We start from the raw sequence: 21,875 nt of genomic DNA on the forward strand, positions 1-21,875 counted from the left end.
TGGTAGGAGACTTACAGTTTTCACCTTTTTGCTCTTCATTTTTGCTTTGTACAACAATTCCTTCACATTCTCTCCCATCACTTCTTAGATCATTAGTGCCAACTGAGTCAATGTTGCCTTACCTTTTTGCATCTGGATGGAATGACTAATATCATATTAAAAGCAGATTAGAGAATAAAGCCCTAGAATTATTCATTCAGAGTAGTTTATATCCTGAGAACAGAAACAGTATTCAAACCAGATCATGGAAACAGAATATTAAAATTTTTTGTACATGCATTTTCTATACATTAATATTCAATGATAAGGAAAATTTACATGAATTTGTTTCTGATCAGTGCATTGACATTAATCTTAATTTTCCATGAATATAGGAAGTGAATGATTTTACTCTACCATTGGAGTGCAATTCAGTTACTGTTAAAAAGAAGTAAATTTTAGAAAATAATGACTATTATGTTTTCAATTGTGATAATTTTTTTGTTTTGTTTTTTGTTTTTATGAGTTAATTGAGTATGTTTGTATGGTATATACAGTAATTAATATAAAAAATTACTTTTTGTATTGTTACATATTGTTGAGTATTGTGCCAAAGTGTGATAAAGGAGAGATGGCAAAAAATAAATAAAATAAAAAAGTTAGTTGAATTTAACATAAAGAATGTTGTTAGATGAAATATATTTCAGGGAGATCAGAGCTCTTAACTGGTAATTAGCTTACGGAATTAACAATGCATATAAAGGATATTAATTAAAGGCAACTTTAATGAATAACTTCGATATTTCGGCAACGCCACGTTGCCATCTTCAGGAACATAAAAATATGGTATGTGCACGCAGGCACTAACATAAGCAAATGAGGAAGAAGGCAAGAAACTAATATTGTTCCTAAAGTCCTAATGGTGCCCTCTGGCAGGCTAATTTGGTTGTCTTGGCTGTTGGGCTGAAGTTCTCATAATGTAAGTCTCCCAAATTTGGTGTAGTTTCATGCACCCACATTTGTTGAGGTTTGGAATGTTTTTTAGACCTACTGATGATTCCTTGAATAATTTTTCATACTTAAACTTGCTGTGGTGTATTATTTTAGTTTTTTTCCAACAAATTCTATGGTGGGTATCTAAGGCATGGTCTGCCAGCCCAGATTGGCTGTACTGGAGAATCCGGATGTAGTCTTTGTGTTCTGAAATCCTGATATTTGCTGTCCTGCCTGTTTGGCCAAAGTAGGACAATTTTGTCCTGATTGTTCTGATGATGATCTTAGTATGATATCATTGGCGAATCATAAATTATTGAATTATTCTCCATCAATATTTAATTTCTCTTTCATCCAAGTTCAGTTTCGTAGCATATTCAATAGTTGTGAATCATTATTTAACCACACGTGTGTGTGTGTGTGTGTGTGTGTGTGTGTGTGTGTGTGTGTGTGTGTGTGTGTGTGTGTGTGAGATTAAAAAATATAATGACTAGAAGCCGAGAGATACCAAAAAAAAAAAAAAAACAATTTATTATTTGAACGCACAACTAGCTTAGTCTTCTTAGAAGACTCTATCACATTACAAGAGAACAACAGTTTTAATTTAACTTGAAACATATTGCTGACATTTGAAGGTGTTCTGGATACCATAGCATTGTTGGGCATATTTCTGCTGCCATGATCTTTGCACGACAAAACTGAATAGCTGAAGAACGATAATCAGATTGTTATAGCTAAGGTTAGTATTAGATGGACCAGATTGAGGATAGTTTCTGTTCATTCCACAATTCTTCTTTCCAGCTCATCATACCATCTAAAATTCTGATTTGTTCAAGAGATCATGTCCACGTGATCATGGCCAACAATACTATGGCATCCAAGAATGCCTTCAGATGTCAGCAATACGTTTGCAAGTTAATTTATAGCTGCTGTTCTCTTGTAATGTATATTTTTGTATTTCTTTTTTCATGTTATGCACCTGATGAAATTAGGTGTGTTCCAATAACAAATAGTTTTTTCTGTTTTGGTATTTCTGGTCTTCTATCATTAAATTTCTTTAATTATATAGTATAGCTGAGTAAATCTGTTGCATCAAGTGTTTGTGTATAGGCCACCATGCCTATAGCAAAATAATGCTGCACGTGCTTGGTCAAGAGCAAAATAATCAGTCAGTATTTCTCTTGAATTGCTAGTTACAGATTCTACTTTATGGGAAGACTATCACAAAATTGAGATAGTCATTTACTATTTATGCGACCACATTGGGAAAGCAATGTCTGTTCTGATAATTGAAGAATATTTGCATGGTGATATACCAGAAGTTGATTGACATGCAAGAGTCAGTTAATTGAAGGGTCATTGTTTTGAAGTTTGAATAAACAGTATATATTACTGTACATGGAATGAAGGATGACAGTGGCAGGTTTAGTGAGTCAGTAATTCATCTATAAAAGAATTTGGGAAGCTGTTGCCATAGGTTTAACAGAGACGAGAGAGATGGTACATGAGAATTCTGCTGAACAGTGCCTGTGTTAATATTTGTTGAAGAGACAAACAGAAACTATGAGACAAAGGTTGAAGAGTCTGTGAAAGAGAGCCGTCATCAGTTAACCAAACCACTGTCTTCTGAACAGCATCAAGAATCTTTGGAGAGGTTTTAGATGCACAATCCCAAATGTGACAGCAGTATTCCAAGGTTCAATGGATTTGGGATTTGTACAAGTATCTTCTTCTTTGAGTACCATCCCCTATCGGAGGTCAGATCACCTTGGCAAATTTTGAGCGATCTTCAGCCACTCTAAATAGTCCTTCAGAGCTCATGCCATGATATTTTTCCTCTTATTCCATTTATCTTCCCTTTTATATTCAGTTGAGGTATCTTATATTTTTCATTACGAAGTATGTAACCAAGATATGCAGCTTTTCCTCATTATTATTACGTGACACCTCCAAGGATTTGATGCCCTACCTCAACAAGTCTTTGGAAAAGACTCATTGAGGGAGGGCATCTACTCTACAGCTCTCCATCTCCACCATCTACAGAGAAATGCAACTACCATCATCATCTGCACCACCACCACTAGTATTTTTTGTCTGTATGCTGGATGAAAAACCTGAGTTTCTGGGAGGAAAAAACCCTGCTACCTCCATATGAGATCGGCTAACTCACCATCAATTGAAAAAACCCATATAAAGATTCCTCTCTTCACAACACTTATCAAACTTGGGTCTTTTCCAATCGAAGGGCGATCCATAGTGCAACTGATTGGAAAATCAGTTGCACTATGGAGGGTATCTTTATTGTCTCTAATAGTTCACATGATTTCCCCATTTGTTCCAGTACTTCCTGATTGGACGTTTTTGCTGTCCATGAGATTTTTAACATTTGTCTGTATAACCACATCTCAAAGGCTTCAGGTTTTTTTTTTTTTTTTAAATTTATTTTTTTTTATTTTTAATTTTTTACCAATGTTGTCTTCAAGGGCTCACTTTAGTGAGTACAGGCATGGCAAACCCGAGGTACTTGATGCTGGACCATGCCTTACTTCATGTAATATATATCTGTTATATTATTCTGTAGACTGGTCCATCCACTTCTTTCTTTGCTTCTTTCTCCTCTCTTTGCTCCTTCCCCCTGATGCTATGAGTATTCGAGGGCTAGGGGTGAGTCTTTCCTATCTTGCTAAGTCATTTCGTCTTATGCAGCCGCCAAAGGAGGCAAGCTAGCCTCAATAGGTGCCGGTCCCAAGCCTGGATAAATGCGAGGGTTGATGTCAGGAAGGGCATCTGGTTGGAAAACTTCAATGCCAGCTCAAACTATGATTATGAGTCGAAGAGAAAATGATATAAGGGCTAGGGCGTACTCCTTAAGCGACGCGCAGCCACATCGCCCTACAGCTGCGAGAAATGGACGAGGGCTACTGCATCAAGGGCAGGTGCAGTTAAAGAAGTGAGCCCAGCAGGTGGACAGGATGTTGCGAGTGGGAACACTGAATGTTGGAAGCATGGCTGGAAGGGGAAGAGAGGTGGCACTCATAATCATAGCTCAAACTATGATTACGAGTCGAAGAGAAAATGATATAAGGGCTAGGGCGTACTCCTTAAGCGACGCGCAGCCACATCGCCCTACAGCTGCGAGAAATGGACGAGGGCTACTGCATCAAGGGCAGGTGCAGTTAAAGAAGTGAGCCCAGCAGGTGGACAGGATGTTGCGAGTGGGAACACTGAATGTTGGAAGCATGGCTGGAAGGGGAAGAGAGGTGGCAGTCATGATGAGGAAGAGGAAGTTGGACATTTTATGTGTGCAGGAGACAAGGTGGAAGGGGGGAAAGGCAAAGGAACTGGGAGATGGATATAAATTGTTCTACTCTGGAGCGAATAACAAGGGAAGAAATGGTGTAGGAATTGTGGTGTGTGGCAGAATGAAGGGTGAAGTACTGGACGTGGGTAGAAGGAACGACAGGATCATGCGAATGAAATTGGGTCTTGGAGAAGAGCGGATGGTCGTATTATGTGTATATGCCCCGCAAGTTGGTTGTACAGCAGAGGAAAAAGATGAGTTTTGGAACGTGTTAGATGAAGAAATGAGGGAATTGGAAGAAAATGAGATGGTGATTGTCGGAGGAGACTTAAACGGACACATAGGAGGACAGAATAGAGACTGTGAAAGGGTGCATGGTGGCCACGGAGTGGGAATGATGAATCAGGAAGGAGAGAGGGTTGTGGACTTTGCAGTAGCGTTTGATCTGGCAATTGTGAACTCGTTTTTCTACAAGAAGGAAGAACATTTGATAACATTTAGGAGTGGTAACAACAGTTCACAAATTGACTACATTTTGACTAGAAGAAAACATCTTAAGGTTGTGACAACTTGTAAAGTAATTTCAGCAGATCAAGTGGCACAGCAACACCGACTGCTGTGCGCAGACTTTAAAATAAGATCGAAGATAAGAACCTCTGGAAGCCATGGGATGAAGACAATTAAGTGGTTTCGCTTAAAAGAGGAGAGTGTGAAGAATCGTTTTAGGGAGAGGGTGTTAGAGAGGATTTTGGAAGCACTGGAAAGTGTACAGGATTGGTGGAAACATAATTCAAAAGTAATCCTGAGCTGTGCAATCGAGGAGCTTGGTGAGACATCTGGAAAGTTTAGAGAGCAGAAGGATGGTTGGTGGTGGAATAATGATGTACAAGTGGCAGTGACAGCTAAGAGGAAGGCAAAGCAGAAGTGGGATGAGTCAAGAGTGGAAGAGGACAGAGAGGTGTACAAAGAGAGAAAGCAAGAAGCCAAGAGAGTTATGGCACAGGCGAAGGCCATGGCATATCAAGATCTGTATGATCAATTAGAAACAAAGGAAGGACAGAGAAAAATTTACCAACTAGCGAAATGTAGAAATAAAGCAGCAAAGGACATCTTACATGTGAAGCAGATCAAAGATGCTGAAGGAAGAGTATTATGGAGGGATGTGGATATAAGAAACAGATGGAAAATATACTTTGACGGACTTTTGAATGAGGAAAATGCAAGGACTCTCAGAGGAGATGGGCAGCCTTCTGAGGGGATGGTGCAGAACATCAGTAGAGTGGAAGTGACGGAGGCCATGAAGAGGATGAGGAATGGAAAATCGGTGGGCCCCGACAGAATTCCAGTGGAGGCATGGAAGGCACTGGGGGAAGTGGGAATTGACCTGCTGTGGGACCTGTTCATGAAAGTTTGCCAACAGGAAAATATACCCGAGGAATGGAGGGAGAGTACTCTTGTCCCCATCTACAAGGATAAAGGGGATGCACAAGACTGTAAAAAATTACAGAGGAATAAAGTTGATGTCCCACACAATGAAGATCCTAGAAAGGGTTCTTGATGGTAGAATTGAGGAAGGAGGTGGAGATTGCAAAGGAACAATTTGGCTTCATGCCTGGTAGATCAACAACAGATGCTATCTTTGGGTTACGGCAGATGATGGAAAAATATCGAGAGAAACAAAGGGAGCTACATCTGGTATTTATTGATCTGGAGAAAGCATATGATAGAGTGCCAAGGCAAGAAGTCTGGAGGTGTCTGAGGGAGAAGAAGGTGCCAGAGAAATATGTGAGGTTGGTGTGGGAAATGTACAGAAATGTGAAGACAAGTGTTCGGACCTGTTTGGGACAGACAGAAAGTTTTCAAGTAACAGTTGGCTTGCATCAAGGGTCAGCATCAAATCCGTTTCTGTTTAATATTGTGATGGAGGTGATAACAGAGGAGGTGAGAGAAGATGCGCCTTGGACAATGTTGTATGCAGATGACATCTTGTTGTGTGTAGATTCAAGAGAAGAAGCGGGAATTAAACTGGAAAGATGGAGAAAAGTACTGGAAGAGAGAGGTATGAGACTGAGCAGAAGTAAGACAGTATATGTTTGCGCAGTGGGCGGCGGCCAGGAGACAGATCTGGAGCTGGAAGGAAATGTCATCAGGAAGGTGAGAGACTTTAGATACTTAGGGTTCAACAGTGGAAGAAGATGGAGGCTGAAAAGGAAGTGGGATGCAAAATACAAGCAGGTTGGAGGAACTGGAGGGAGATGGCTGGAGTGTTATGCGATAAGAGGGTGTCGATCAATCTGAAAGGCAAAATTTATAGGACAGTAGTGAGGCCAGCTATGACGTATGCTATAGAAACTGTGGCCCCGAGGAAAAATAAATTCAGCAGGATGGAAGTAGCAGAGATGAGAATGCTTAGGTGGATGTGCGGTGTGACCAGAAAGGATCGTCTGAGAAATGACTATGTGAGGGGAACAGTGAAAGTTACGAACTTAGGAGCAAAGATACAGGAGGCGAGGTTGAGATGGTTTGGTCATGTGATGAGGAGGGAGGACGAATATGTGGGAAGAAGGGTCATGCAGATGGATGTGCAAGGAAGGTGGAAGTGTGAGCGGCCAAAGAAGAGATGGAGGGAGCTGGTAGAAGAGGACTTGAAGATGAAGAACTTGGATGTGGTGACAACACAAGACAGGAAGGTGTAGAGGAGACTCATTACAAACAGTGACCCCACTTAAGTGGGAGAAGCTGCAGAAGAAGAAGAAGTTGTCTTCAAGTTCCAAGTTTCTGCACCATACAGGAGCACAGACCATGCATAGCATTTATGCATATGTAAACTCTAAATTTAAATTGCAGTTACACAGTGTAGATTTCATCAGGAGAAATGATTTTCTTGCAATTTCAATTCTAACTTTTATTTCCATTTGTGGGTTGCATTCTTCATTTAACCAGCATCCGAGATATTTAAATCTTGTCACTCTTTCTATTTGTTTCCCATTTAAAGAAAATGCTGAATTAAGAATTGGTTTCTTGCTTATGATCATGGATTTCATTTTAGTGATATTTATTCTTAATCCCATTTTATCACTCTCTTCATTCACCAGTTTGAGAATATTTTGAGGATCCTGAATATTATCAGCAAGGAGAGCTATGTCATCAGCATATCAGATATTATTGATGATTTTGCTATTTATATTAATCCCTTACTTTCTTCCTTTTAAGATTTTTTATAATATGACTTCTGAGTATATGTTAAAAAGGAGAGGCATCAGTACAAATCCTTGCATCACTCCTCTTTTGATGTTAATAGAGTCTGTAATAATGTCATCGACTAGAACAGATATCTTTTGATTCCAATATAAGTTTTTGATGATCCTAATGTCTTTACCATTTAATCGAATTCTTTTTAATAGTTCAATCATTTTAGTGTGTGTTTGACTTTGTCAAATGCTTTCTTGAAGTCAATGAAGCAAATGAATAATAATAAGTATCTGGACAGATGAAAAGTAGCTCGTGAGCAAAAGAGTACGAGTTTTCTCGAAACTAAAGATTCCATGAGACTGAGGTGATTATGCCAGTGTAGGCTAGTAGTAAGTCATGTTATGATAGGTTTCACGGTATAAAAGAACACAGATGGTTAAGAAAATAACTGTTTATTAACTTAAAAGCTAATAGTTTGCTGGTCTTATATCCAGCATCTTCAGAGCACACAACACAAAGTTTGTTACAAAGGCAAGACAACCACAATCCGGTGTAACAGTGGGGACAGTATAAGTGATTGCAGCATGCAACACAAGACTAGTCCTAATATGGTGCCATCTAGGTTTAAAAAAAAAAAAAAAAAAAAAAAAAAAAAAAAAAAAAAATTCCAAGTTTTGAAATAGTAGTCCAAATGATAAAAATAAAAGTAATAAATATTAATTTGGTCTTAGGATGACTGTCTCCCAAATCTTTGGTAGATTTATACAGCCATACTTGTTAAGGTTTGGGGTATGTTTCAAGGCTTCTGTTGATTCCAGGAACAACCTCTCTGACTTGTAGAAGCTTCTGTGTCTTACTTTTGTTTCTTTCCAATTGATCCTGTGTGCAGGGGTATCCAGAGCATGGTCTGCCAGACCCGACTTACCATAGCGAAAGTGTCGGATATATTTTTTGTGTTCACTGAGGCGGATGTCCACATTTCTTCCTGTCTGTCCGTAGTAGGCTTGATGGCAAGAACAGGGCACTTCATAGACACCAGGATGTGATAAAGGAGTGCATTTGTCCTTGGGTGAACGGATGAGAGTTGCTAATTTTTTATAAGGTTTTTTTTTTTTTTTTTTACTAAATGCTACCCATAAATCCCCTCTATCCACCACAGAAAACTACAACAAAACAATCACCATCCCATACATTAAAGGCACATCTGAAAAGATATCTAGGGTGCTTAACAAACACCAATTACGCACAGTATTTAAACCTTATAAAAAATTAGCAACTCTCATCCGTTCACCCAAGGGCAAATGCACTCCTTTATCACATCCTGGTGTCTATGAAGTGCCCTGTTCTTGCCATCAAGCTTACTACGGACAGACAGGAAGAAATGTGGACATCCGCCTCAGTGAACACAAAAAATATATCCGACACTTTCGCTATGGTAAGTTGGGTCTGGCAGACCATGCTCTGGATACCCCTGCATACAGGATCAATTGGAAAGAAACAAAAGTAATACACAGAAGCCTTGAAACATACCCCAAACCTTAACAAGTATGGCTGTATAAATCTACCAAAGATTTGGGAGACAGTCATCCTAAGACCAAATTAATATTTATTACTTTTATTTTTATCATTTGGACTACTATTTCAAAACTTGGATTTTTTTTTTTTTTTTTTTAAACCTAGATGGCGCCATATTAGGACTTTAGTCTTGTGTTGCACGCTGCAATCACTTATACTGTCCCCACTGTTACACCGGATTGTGGTTGTCTTGCCTTTGTAACAAACTTTGTGTTGTGTGCTCTGAAGATGCTGGATATAAGTCCAGCGAAATATTAGCTTTTAAGTTAATAAATAGTTATTTTCTTAACCATCTGTGTTCTTTTATACCGTGAAACATATCATAACATGTCTGACGAACACATAAGCCTATCCACGCGTAGTAGTAAGTCAGTCAGAGAAGACAGCTGTTGTATTGACTTACGAGGGCAGTCTGAAAAGTTCTTTGCCTAACAATGAAAAAACGAATTTATAATTTCAATATTATTTTTATTTTTCAACGTAATCTCCCTTAAGACTAAGACATTTATTCCAGCGATACTCCAGCGCCATCATCCCATCCCTGTAGTGGTCCTCAGTAAGATCTGCAAAATACTCCTCTACAGCTGCAACAATCACCTCATGATTCAAAGAAAAACGTTGACCAGCGAGGAAGCGTTTTAGTTTTGGGAAGAGGTAGAAGTCAGACGGAGCCAAATTTGGGGAATAGGATGGATGTTATAACAATTCATGGTGCAGATTCCTTAATTTTCCCATTGCCAAAACACCTTTGTGGACAGGTGTATTGTCCTGGTGAAAGATGATTTTTTCTTCTGCAAACCGGGTCTTTATTCACGAATTTTTTCGTCTAGTCTGGTTTAAAGATCGGAATAATATTCCCTGGTTATTGTTTTACCCTTTTCAGGATAATTAATAAGCAAAATGCATTTAGCATCCCAAAACACCGATGCCATGACCTTTCCTGCTGATGGAACTGATTTTGGCGCTGAACAACCGGCTTCTGTCTGCTGTTTTGACTGCTGTTTGGATGTTTCATGCCTTTATCAAAGAGTATTCATCTTTACTTATGAACATTGAATTTATTATTTGTAAAAAGATGGAGAGAAAGAGTACTGCTTTTGACCATTTTTGTATTGGCTATCATATTCAGATTTCATCGGAGACATTGCTCCAAACTTCATATTACTATTTTTTTTTTTATTTTTATTATAAGAGGTATTATACTGTATTTAATTATATAACACATATGGTACCTGTAGCAAAAAAATTTTAAATTGAATATTATTATTCTTTTTCTTAAAAACCAAGGTATATCACTAATGTTGTATACCTTGGTTTTTAATAAGTAGAAAATCCATGCTGAAATTATTTGTTACTTTTGTTACTTTCCCTTCAGTCAATAAAACCTTATCTCTGTGAATGATGAAAGATAGATTATTAATCATCCTAGTAAGGGTTTTTAGAGAGCTGTTGTGGTCACCATCCTGAATGTGACTGTACTAATGTATCATAGGTGAAAGTTCCTATGATGTGGCATTACCATTAAAAAAGTACCTGAAACTTCTAAATTTTTTTTTAATCTTGAAAACACACATCTTATTAAGTTTTTTAAAAAAAAAAAAAAAAAAAAAAAAAAAGAGGGAATTGGTCTTTAGTCTTTCACCCATACATACATATATATATATATATATATATATATATATATATACCCTTGGTCGTCGACTTACGACAGGTTGGCTGACAGGTTATAAGTCGATCTGGTCTTGTGTCGGCCATATATTTATTAACAGTATTCTTTAACCTTACTAATCTTTTTATCATCTTTATAATTTATTTTTATAATCTTTTAAATTTATAATTATGTATATTGTACATAATGCAAAAAATAATACTGTACTGTAAACACAAAAATGTAAAAGAAATTTACAAAATCAATTTTTATTCTTTGCTTGTGCTGGGTTGTGGATTGTCAGGATCATGTTCTTGGGTTGAGGAACATGCTGAGCTTTGTTTGAACAGTTTGTTTCTTTTTTTCTTCATATATATCACGATAACAACGCACAGCATCTTGAATGATACATTCAAACTTTGTGAATCATTCGACATTAGGGTCCATTGCTTCAAAACTGGTGAGAGCTTTATTCAGTTGGGAAAAAGAATCTGATAAACTCTTTGCAGTAAATTTCTTTTCTGGCTCTTCTTCTTCTTTCTCTTCTTCCTCTCTCGCTTTTTCTTCTGACACTCTCTGTGCTTCCAATTCAATCAATTCTTCATCTGAAAGTTCTTTTATTTCGCAATCTAGCAACTCCTCTATGTCTTCTATTTCACATTCTAATTTAAGATTTTTTGCAAGTTTAACTATTTTTTCTGTAATCACTTCCAGTTCCTCTCTTCTTTTTCAAATCCTTCAAGTGTATTCGCATAACATTTTAGACACTTTTTCCAAATTCCCGACATACAATTCTTTGTTACACATTCTCATGCGGTCGAAATATTGTTGATACACTGAAGAATGTTGTACCAAAAGTCTTGCAAAGATAAATTATCATCAGAATCTATCGCTTCAATGGCTTGTCATTCTGAGGTAGTGAGCCTTGAATGCTGAAATAGCAAACTGATTCGTGGGTTGAATGAGAGCGGTTGTGTTAGGTGGCATAAAAACCACTCTAACATCATGTTGAAGGTCGTCCAGATGAGGAGGGTGGCCAGGGGCATTGTCCATAATCAATAAAATCTTGAAAGGGATACCTCTCTTTGCACAATATTTCACGAGACTGGGAAATAAAGCAGTTCACGAACCAGTCTTCGAACAGTGCTCTAGTCATCCAAGCTTTAGGGTTTGAATGGTAGTAAACGGGCAGTATATGCTTGTTGATGTGCTTAAATGCACAAGGGTTTTCTGAACGATAAATAAGAAGAGGCTTCAGCTTAAAACCCGTGGCATTCCCACCAAGCAACAAAGTCAACCGATCCTTAAAAGCTTTGAATCCTGGCATCCTTTTTGTTTCTTGGTGTACGTACGATTAGGCATGTGTTTACATTGCAAGCTGGTTTCATCTACTTTAAATGTGTGTTCTGGTAGATAGCCTTCTTTGATTAAAGAGTCAACTATCAACAAATTTTTGGGCTTCATCTGCACTTCCTGCTTCTCCTGTGACATGTACATTATGCAAAGCAAATCTTTTTTTAAAATGCTTAAACCATCCAGTACTAGCTTGAAAATCTTCTGCATAAATGTCTCCGGTGCATGATTTTAAACTCTGAAACAGACTCCTAGCCTTTGCATGCACTGTGCAAAGGCTCATGGTTGAATTTTTCTGTATTAAATCTTCCATCCATATAAACAACAATTTCTCCATTTCATGGATGGGTCTCTGTCGTTGTTTGGTTAAAATTGTAGATTTCATAGGTGCGGAACCTTTCGCAGCTTCCCGAATTCTTTCTTTGTCCTTAAGTATCGTCGATACCGTGGAATGTGATAACTTCAAGTCACGTGCTATTGTATTCACTTTCTTTCTGCCATCATACTTCTGGATAACTTTCATTTTACACTCTAAATCAATAGTTTTCCTTGACTTCTTAGCTGGCGTATCTGTAGATGAAGCCATTTCCCTTTTACTAGACATTTTATGTGCAGTATTCCAATAGAATTTTAATTAATACACTACACCAACAGATGCTTGAAAGCGACTGAGTGTATGTGAGAGATAGTTATCGTATGCGCAGCTGCCTGATTTATTATTATTTTTTTTGTGGTTGTAAGTGCGGACGGTTGTAATTCGACGACCAGGTGTATATATATGCTGCTCAAAACAATTAGGGGATATTTTGGTTTTCTTGTAAATTATAAAGTTACACCCTGTCCATAAGTAAGAAATATTTATTCATGTATAAAGTACCCAATAGTTATAATTATTTGCAGAAATTTATAATTATCCGACAGACACTAAAATATCCCCTAATTGTTTTGAGCAGTGTATATGTTATTTTTGTAAAATTCATAAAACTGTGTTTTCTTTAATGAGGATGTATTTCAAGAAAGAAGAAAAATAAATAATTTGAATCATTTCAGAGTGGAGATAATTTTCCATTTGACCAGGGAGATGATGATCCTGTGATGCAAGAGTCTTCTGAGAACCTAGAAGGACAGGATGGTTTTCAAATGTCACCATATGAGACATTTAATACTCAGTATCCTGACAGAGATGTAAGCATTGCTAAGTAGTAAATTAAATAAGTAAATAAATAATAATATTATTATAAATATAAAATTGATATACAATCCAAAATAATTTTATTGTTATGCTGCAAGCAAAAGAAAGAATGAATGTGGAGAAATAATTTTATTGAATGCAGATGGTACTCTACTGTCAGAAGCTAATGATATTGTTCAATTAAGGAGTGCTCACTTTGCTAAGATATATCAACCAGTTGTATGTAATATGGGGCACAGTGCTATTGTTACATTGGATGAAGAGTTAGAGGTGCATGATAATTAGGTTGAAGAGTTGTTGCATAACTTGGATAAAATTTGTTAATAAGAACAGATGGAATATCAGCATATTTGCTAATGGAAAGTTCAGCAGAATTGATTAGGCCTTTCACATGTTTGTATAACTTGAGTCGCAGCACAGGAATGGAAGGAATGTATGATAGTTACATTGTACAAGAGTGGTGCAAAAACTGATGTGTCAGAAACTACTGACTTATCAGTATCTCTGTTGTTAGTAGTGAAGATTTAAGAGAAGTTGGTAAGAACTTGCATACAGAAATGGGTAGACAGACAATAATCTGCAAAGAGCAGCATGGGCTTACCAAAGGAAGGTAATGTTTTAGCAATTGCTCATATTTTATAACAGTGTTATAGCTGAGTGGATAAAGGGAATGGATACACTATGATAATGTTGAATTTTTCTAAGGCATTTGTTAGAATAATACCACATGAGAGGCTGTTGCATAAACTGGAAAATATGGGATTGCAATATAAACTCTTGACTTGGATCAGTGGATAGTTGGCAGACAAAAGTTCTATATGGTGGGTGTGAATCTGTCAGATTTAAGGTGACCAGTGTGTATCTCAGGGTTCAGCCCTTGGGCCATTGTTGTTCAATCTATACATTGATGACATTAGGAAGCATCTAACAATGCATGTGCAATTGTTTGCTGATGATGCGAAGATAGGCAAAGTAATCAGGGATGCTACTTATATCCAGCACTTACAAGATGATTTGAAAGGCTAAAAATTTGGGTAATAGAAAATTCCTGTCAGTTTAATGCGAGTGTAAAGTTATGTACTTTGGCATGATGAGATTTCCAGTGGCAATATTAGCAGAGTTATGCTACAAGAAACTGATGAGGCTAGGGATCAGATCTTGGTGTAATGGGGGATAGGAATTTGAAATTTTTAAAAGTCACACAGCAACCGTTTCAAATACATCTAACAGAATAATTGTGATGTTGAAGTGAACCTTGACATGTAAGGATAAGGAAGTTTTGCCTCTTTATAATGCATTGATAAGGCCCCACCTGGATTATTGTGCACAGAGCTAGAAAGATTATATCCGGATTATGGGATTTAGATTATAAGGACATATTGCAAGTATGTGGATTACAGACTGGTTAACAGGAGAAAGAGGAGTGATATGATAGAGGTCTATAAACTTCTGAATGGGTGTTATGTTGTTTGATGAAATTTTTCGTTATATGAAAGGTGGGGAAGAGAACATGGGGCATCCATGGAAGTTAAGTTTGTTCACAATTAAGAAAGAGATAAAAGCTAGGTTTTTCTCTCACAAAGCAATGAGTGAGTGGAATAGTTTGCCTTTAGGGGGGGGGGTTGTGAGTGCATGTAGTGTGAATGAATTTAAGAGAATGTATGAAATCTGGTTCCTGAAGAAAACATTGATTTATTCTGCCAGATAAGCATGTGGTGAGGTTGTTTGCAAGGATAGAAAAATCAAAACTTCTGGTGGACACAGGAAGTTAAAGAGGCAGCGAAAGAAGAAAAGAAAGTATATCAAACGTTCCTGGCAAATTAGTCAACTTGTGCTCTTAGAGAATACAGAGACAAATATAAGAAAGCTGAACACTGTAAAACTAGCTTAACAAAAGTCAATGGAATATTTTGGTAAGAACATAGAAAATAAATATCAAGAAGGCAGAAAATATTCTGGAGTCTGTTGAAAAAAACTCAGAAATTGAGGAAAGAGTGCTGTAAAAGGAATTAGAGATGATAAAGGTGACATGAAAACTGGTGAAAAAGATATCCTTGATTTATGGAATAATTATTTCGAAAAATTGCTAAACAAAACAGTGACAGCACAGTAATAAAATGCACTCAACAGGCATATAGTCAGGAATACATATCCATACTTGAAGTAGAAAAAGCCATTAAAAGTCTGAAATGTGAAATGACAGCAGAAGTAGATGATATTCGACCAAAAATGCTCAAGTATGGAGGTATAAAAGTCTTATAGTAGCTGTATTGCGTAGTCCAGAATGCCTGGACAGAGGGAAGAATTCCAGATGATTGGAGTAGAGCTCTCATAGTATCCATATATAAAAAAATGAATGTGAGAATTACAGAGGTATTTCCCTGCCGAGTGTTCCCGGTAAGATCTCTGCAAGTATACTTGAGTAACAATTGAGAAGGATTGTGGAAGGGAAGCTTGGTGAAGAATAAGCTGGATTCACGCCAAATAGAGGCTGTTAAGATCAGATTTTCAATTTATGATAAATGGTTATGCTAAATAGCTTTGCTATGTTGATGATGTGTTCGCTATTTGGCCACATGGCTCTGATTCACTTAATCTTAACACATCTTAACACACTTAAATAATCAACACCCCAGAATCAAGTTCACTCTGGAAAAAGAGGAAAACAACAGCCCCCCTTTCCTAGACACACTAGTTACCTGCCAGCCTGATGGAACCTTGGTTTTCTCAGTTTATAGAAAACCCACCTATACAAGCATTCACCAACAATCCCCCCCCCACCCTTCACAACAATATGGAGTGGTGTAAACACTATACAACAGGGCTAAACTAATCTGTTCAAATGACAAGGCCCTAAACACTGAACTAAATCACATCCTCAACACTTTCTCAGCCAATGGCTACCCCATTGGCTGAGAAAAATATTGAAACCAACAAACCACAACCTTCCCCTTCCTTCACAACAAGGATTACTCTAAATCCATATCACCATCTGTGGCACGTCGGAAAAAATTAACAAAATCTTAAAAAAACACAATTTAACCTCCTGTTACAGACCATACAGAAAATTAGCATTCCTTATCTGCTCCACTAAAGCCCAACCACTTCCCCTAGATCTACCTGGTGTATACCAGGTCCCTTGCAGCTGTAAACTGTCTTACTTTGACCAAACAGGCAGGATAGCGAATATCAGAATTTCTGAACACAAGGACTACATCCAGTTTCACAAGTACAGCCACTCAGACCTTGCAGACCATGCTCTGGATACACGCCACAGAATACGGTGGAAGAAAGCTACAATAATACACTGTAGCAAGTTGAAATTCGAAAGAGTATTCATGGAATCAGCCTCAGCCCTAAGAAACTCTCCAAACCTTAACAAGTTTGGTTGCATGAGACCGCCCCAAATTTGGGAGGGTTACATCAGCAGACCTTCAGCCCAACAGCCAAGAACACCTACATAGCCTGTTAGGGGGCACCATCAGGACTTTTAGGAGAACAATAGCTTCCTCAGTTCATTCTCAGTTACTGTGTTGTAGTGTCTACATGCATGTGCATTTTTTGTAAGTTCCTTTTGAAGATGGCAACGTGATGTTGCCGAAATTTCGAAAATATTTATTAAAGTGTAATTTATCTCTTTTTTGTCACTATTGACAATTCTCATATGGTAGACCACACGCCAAATGTAAAATTTGGCCAAATCAACCATGCGATGGTTGATTTGGCATGTGGTCTGCCATATGAGAATTGTCTATGGCATTGTTGACTCGTGGTAATGTGCTCCAAAGATGACGGATGCTAAATATTTCATTAACACCAAAAAAGGTGAAATTTTTGAATTAAAAAGTGTAATTTAATTTATATTCTTATATACATTGTCAATTCCTTAAGTGGTGCAATTCCTTTAGTATTGCAATGTTATATACACCAGGTTAATAGATCCTAGTTTAAAAACAATAAACTCTGAATGCACCAGAAAGATTTAATTAGCAATACTGAAACTACACAAATATTTTGGTTTAAGTATCTTCATCCCTCATCAGTATGAGAAATAGAATTGGGAAATTCAAACTAAACAGCAAAGGCAAATGATACCATCTTTTTTTTTTTCATATTATATCATGCTTTCTTTTTCCTATACATATATGAAATACTCTTATTCTTCAGTAATCCTGTCCTAAGTTTTTATCATGACAGTTTTCAACACACCATGAGGTGCTTGAAGATCATTTCCAAGTCACATTAAACAATCATATCCTTCAGTGGGATGAAGATAACATAGTTGCATTCAATGCCACCAAAACAACGGCTTGCATTTTCTCTCACAAGAGTATCCCAGTTTATCTACCCTTACCCTCAATAATACACAAATCATCAGACAGTATCAGATCTCTCCTTGGATTGACATTTATTTTGAGACTGTCTCTTTCTTGCCATAAACAGATCATCTTCTCAGCTGCTCAAGATGCTACTTTTCATCCATTCTAACTACTAACTCTGTAGAAATCTGAAATTCACCCATCCTTAAAAACTGATTACCTCTGGGGTGGTGTACCTGAAACACCACTAAAAATCCTAAGTGCTGTCCCGTCAAGCAATTCAGCTCATTAATTATTCACACTCATTTCAACCCCTATCTGGTGATGCAATTTCAGCTTTATGTCTGTTCTATATGTACTTAGCTGGGTCTCTTAAAACAAGAGCCATACTTTTCTAGCATCACTTTTTAGTACAACTAGAAACAGACTGAACTTGCTTCTCCTCTTCTTTCTTTATTCCATTTACTTCTGTCCACTGGAATAGACTTCCTCAGATAGTGTTCTTCTCCAACTCATTAAGAATATGTCGATATCTTTCCCATCCACCTCACCTACATTCCACACAGCCCTGACATGATACGGGTTCTTCTAACTTGTGTCGGATTAATTAAAAAAGTGACCAAGTACTCTCCTATGACATTCTGAGTGACCAAGTGAAGAATCAAAAAATTAAAAAATAAGTACCCGATGGTTTAATATAACTTTAGTTAATGCTCATGGAGATAAAGATAAAAAAAATGAATAATGTGATTTATTTGAACAAATGTTAGAAAAACATCAAGCAGTGATACGATACTCTTTTAGATTTCATTTCAAAGATGGAAAAAGAAGATATTTAAAAAAAGTATAGCAAACACAAATATTCAGTAATAATACTTAAGGATTATAAATTTTGTGATAATCAAAAGCTTTGTTATAAGTAGAGAGATTCACCAAATATTCAGTTTTGCTTCAGTATTCAGCATGTATTGCAGATATTCAGCTTCAGCCAAGATTTAGTATTTGGCCTGACTAAACAAAAAATCTCTTTTTTACATCATGGCAAAGCAAAAAAATTTGGGAAAAGGTTTCCCCCTTACGTTGTGCAAGAATACTAAAGCTTGTTGCATTGTTCCGAGTACTATTCATGTTGACTGTTTTTTAGTTTATATTAGGAATTGCTTAAAATACTGAAAAAGAATCAGTTTTGGCCATGAATAATTATTATATATATAAATATGGAATGTTTATGTGGAGATTCAAAATTTGCAAAATGTAAAATATGCACATCATAAAATATCTCAAGATTTGGTCAGTGAATTTAGAGCTTGTGTAAAAGTGGTGGTTTTTATGTTTTATTGTTTTTTAGAGATTAGTGTTTTATATTATATTCATGTGGATTTTCATGTTTTTATTGTATTTAGTGCTTTATAGCTTGTGTTTTGTTAAGATATTGCTATAATAAATATAGCAATATCTTAATATAGATGTTCAAAATGGTGCCAAAAATGCACAATAAATATAAGGCTAAGAAGAGCAGCGAAGCTGAGAACAAGAAGGCATGCCCCACTAAGGAGGTTATTGAAAATGAATTAACCACCAAAATATCGAGAAATAGCAAAATTAAAGCAGATTATCAGAGAGATGATGCCGAAATTTCAGAAAATCGAGATGCATTTGAATGACTATAGGGAGGAGAAGAAAATTAAGCAGAAAAATAAGAAACAACAATGCATGTAATCAGATAAGTCAGGAAGCAAAAATCAGGTAAGTAACGTTGTTTGTAAAAAGGCAATGTTTGTAAAAAGATGACTCATCATAAAGCATGCTGTTGATGAGTGGGTTATAACGTCTAGTTTTCGAGATGCTAAAATTAAGACTATAGCGCATGCAATTCAAAAACAGAAAAGAACAGTAAATGAGATCATAATTTTAGTAGGTACTAATGACTTGAACTAGTGGTAAGTTCACTATAAGAGATTACATGAAAGGGTTGTTGGAAGAGGCGAGTGAGAAAGTGAAAATAGTAAGTATATTATCTCGATATGATAAAAAAGAATTAAAAAGAGCTATGATGGCAAATTCAATGTGTAGTCTTTGTAGAAGAAATGGATGTGCGTTTTTGGATGCATGGAGTGAGTTTGAGGGAAGATTAGGTTTGTATATTCAGGCCTACACCTGAATGTGTTTGGTATCAGGAGTTTTGAAAAACCTGATAAATGGTATGAAACCTAACAGAGAGTCAGGGAAACTAAATTATTATTGGAATAAGGTGAGAATATAAGAGTGACAATGTTATATAATTGTGCTAATGATGAGAATGGGCGTTATCATGGAAATGATTTCGATGAGAGACCGATTTCGACTTTGTCTTCGTCCTTTTTGGACCCATCAAATGTGTAAAGATGTCTACATGTATAAGGCACTAGAGAAGAATAAAGATCTGCAAGTTATCCAACTGTGTCATGCAGACTGCAGACAAGCGTATACAAAAAGAATATGCATGTAACTTATGTCTATACACAAATCCTAGGACTAAGACAGGATAGGAGAGTAGCATGCATGCATGCTGCTAATGATATCAGATGATTTGAATCCAGTTAGTGTTGAGACCTATGATTCTAATACTAGTAAGAGTATTTCATGTGGCAGTGAATTTAAAGTTATCTGGTGTAAGGTGGAATCTAACAAGATCAATTACTTAGTGGGGTATTGTTACAGACCTGGTGGATTACTTGCTAGTGACGAAGAAATGCACCACCAAAGAGATGATGGGCGCAAAAAAAAGTAATCATAATGGGAAAATTTAATTATCCAAATATTGATCGGGTAGCAGTAAAATCTCATGACAAAAATGAAACTGAATTTGTTGAGCTGTTATGGGACAACTTCCTCAAGCAGCATGTGACAGAATGAACTCAAGGTCAAAGAGTGTTAGATTTGATTATAGTCTCAGAGAGTGTTTCAGTTAGATGTAACTATAACAAGGGATGTGAATCTGCAAGATTTAAGGTAACTAGTGGTGTACCACTAGTTACTAAGGTGGATCAAGGATCAGTCCTTGATCCACTCAATCAATTATTCAATCTGTATATTTGATTATATGGGATTTGACAGGTGACATATAGCTATTTGATGATGATGCAAAGATTGGTAGGGTCAGGAATGCTGCTGATATGTAGTACTTGTAGAATGATTTGAATAGGCTAGAATCATGGGTATAAGAAAATGGAAGTTAGTTCAATGTCAGTAAATGTAAAGTCATGCACTTTGGCGTGATTAGATATCCAATATTGTATTATGTTGGTGAGATTATACTAGAAGAAGAAACTGATGAGGCTAGTTGGAGTGTTAGTAAATAGCAAGTTATAGTTCAGGGACCATGTAGCAAAGACTGCAAATACAAATCAAAATATAACTGCAATGCTGAAATGAACTTTAACATGTAAAGATAAGGATGTTATTTTGCCTCTTTATGAGGCCTTGATAAGACCTCACTTGTGCTATTGTGTGTAGATCTGGTTTACGTTGTGATTCTAATACAGTGGAAAGAGATTGCCAAGGAAAGTGTTAAAAATGATATCAGGATTGTGGAATACTAATTATGAAGACAGATTGAGAATTTGTAGACTGCAGACACTAGCAAACAGGAGAAAGAGGGGGTTAGATGATTGAGACTCTTGAATGATTTCAGGAATAAGTATGATAGCTGGTCTGTGTAGTAAATGGCCTCCCTCAATGGGGTGAGGCTATTTACATTAAAGTTGGCACAAAAAAATTTCTAGTACATCTGTGATTAATCATATTAAAACAGAAACATAGTGATGAATTCATGATACAAAACAGTGAAAATGTTACTATTTTTCTACATCAATACTGCTATTGATATCTTTATATCAATATTAATATTGATATTAATATATATTAATAGTGTTCATTACAAACGTAATGGACACTAATGTGTGAACGTTTTGTTTCACACATTCACTTAATGGTTTGTGCCAATATTGTTGAGACAGGTAATGTTACTAAAGTTGTAAGAATTTTCTTGTTTCATTCACACATTGCAGTTGACAATAACATACACTAATAATATACATAAAAAAAAAAAAAAAATCAGCTAATGCCTTTTTATTCCCGTATATACGGGAGTAGGCGAGGCCATTTAGCCCTATCTAACTTTTGGAGACTGAGTGGGCAGTTCAATCTCCACTGGTACCCAATCAGAGACAGATGGCCCAAGGCTATCGCTAATTAAGCGGTACGCAGTGAAGAGAGACGGCTCAAATGTGCCGCCATCTCGTGGTCTCTAACCCTAACACAATATATTTAATGTCTGAAATA

The 21,875-nt window shown here is 36.7% G+C and overlaps 1 protein-coding gene across 7 annotated transcripts in view; it reads left to right on the forward strand.

The window, feature by feature from the left end:
• LOC150101595 (uncharacterized) overlaps positions 1-21,875 on the forward strand; it is a 427,246-nt gene that overhangs the window by 100,586 nt on the left and 304,785 nt on the right. For all 7 annotated transcript variants that reach the window (XR_016549078.1, XR_016549080.1, XR_016549079.1 and 4 more), the window contains one exon: positions 13,092-13,226. Coding sequence is in view for 4 of the 7 variants with exons in the window: in XM_090400964.1 (XP_090257090.1) it covers positions 13,092-13,226 (135 nt within the window). In the remaining 3 variants the exon portion in view is untranslated. The remainder of the gene's footprint in view (positions 1-13,091; positions 13,227-21,875) is intronic.

This window comes from Typopeltis vanoorti, chromosome 11 (genome assembly GCF_054136105.1).
Source record: "Typopeltis vanoorti isolate ZY-2024b chromosome 11, IOZ_Tvanoo_1.0, whole genome shotgun sequence".
In the NCBI taxonomy this organism is placed as follows: domain Eukaryota; kingdom Metazoa; phylum Arthropoda; class Arachnida; order Uropygi; family Thelyphonidae; genus Typopeltis; species Typopeltis vanoorti.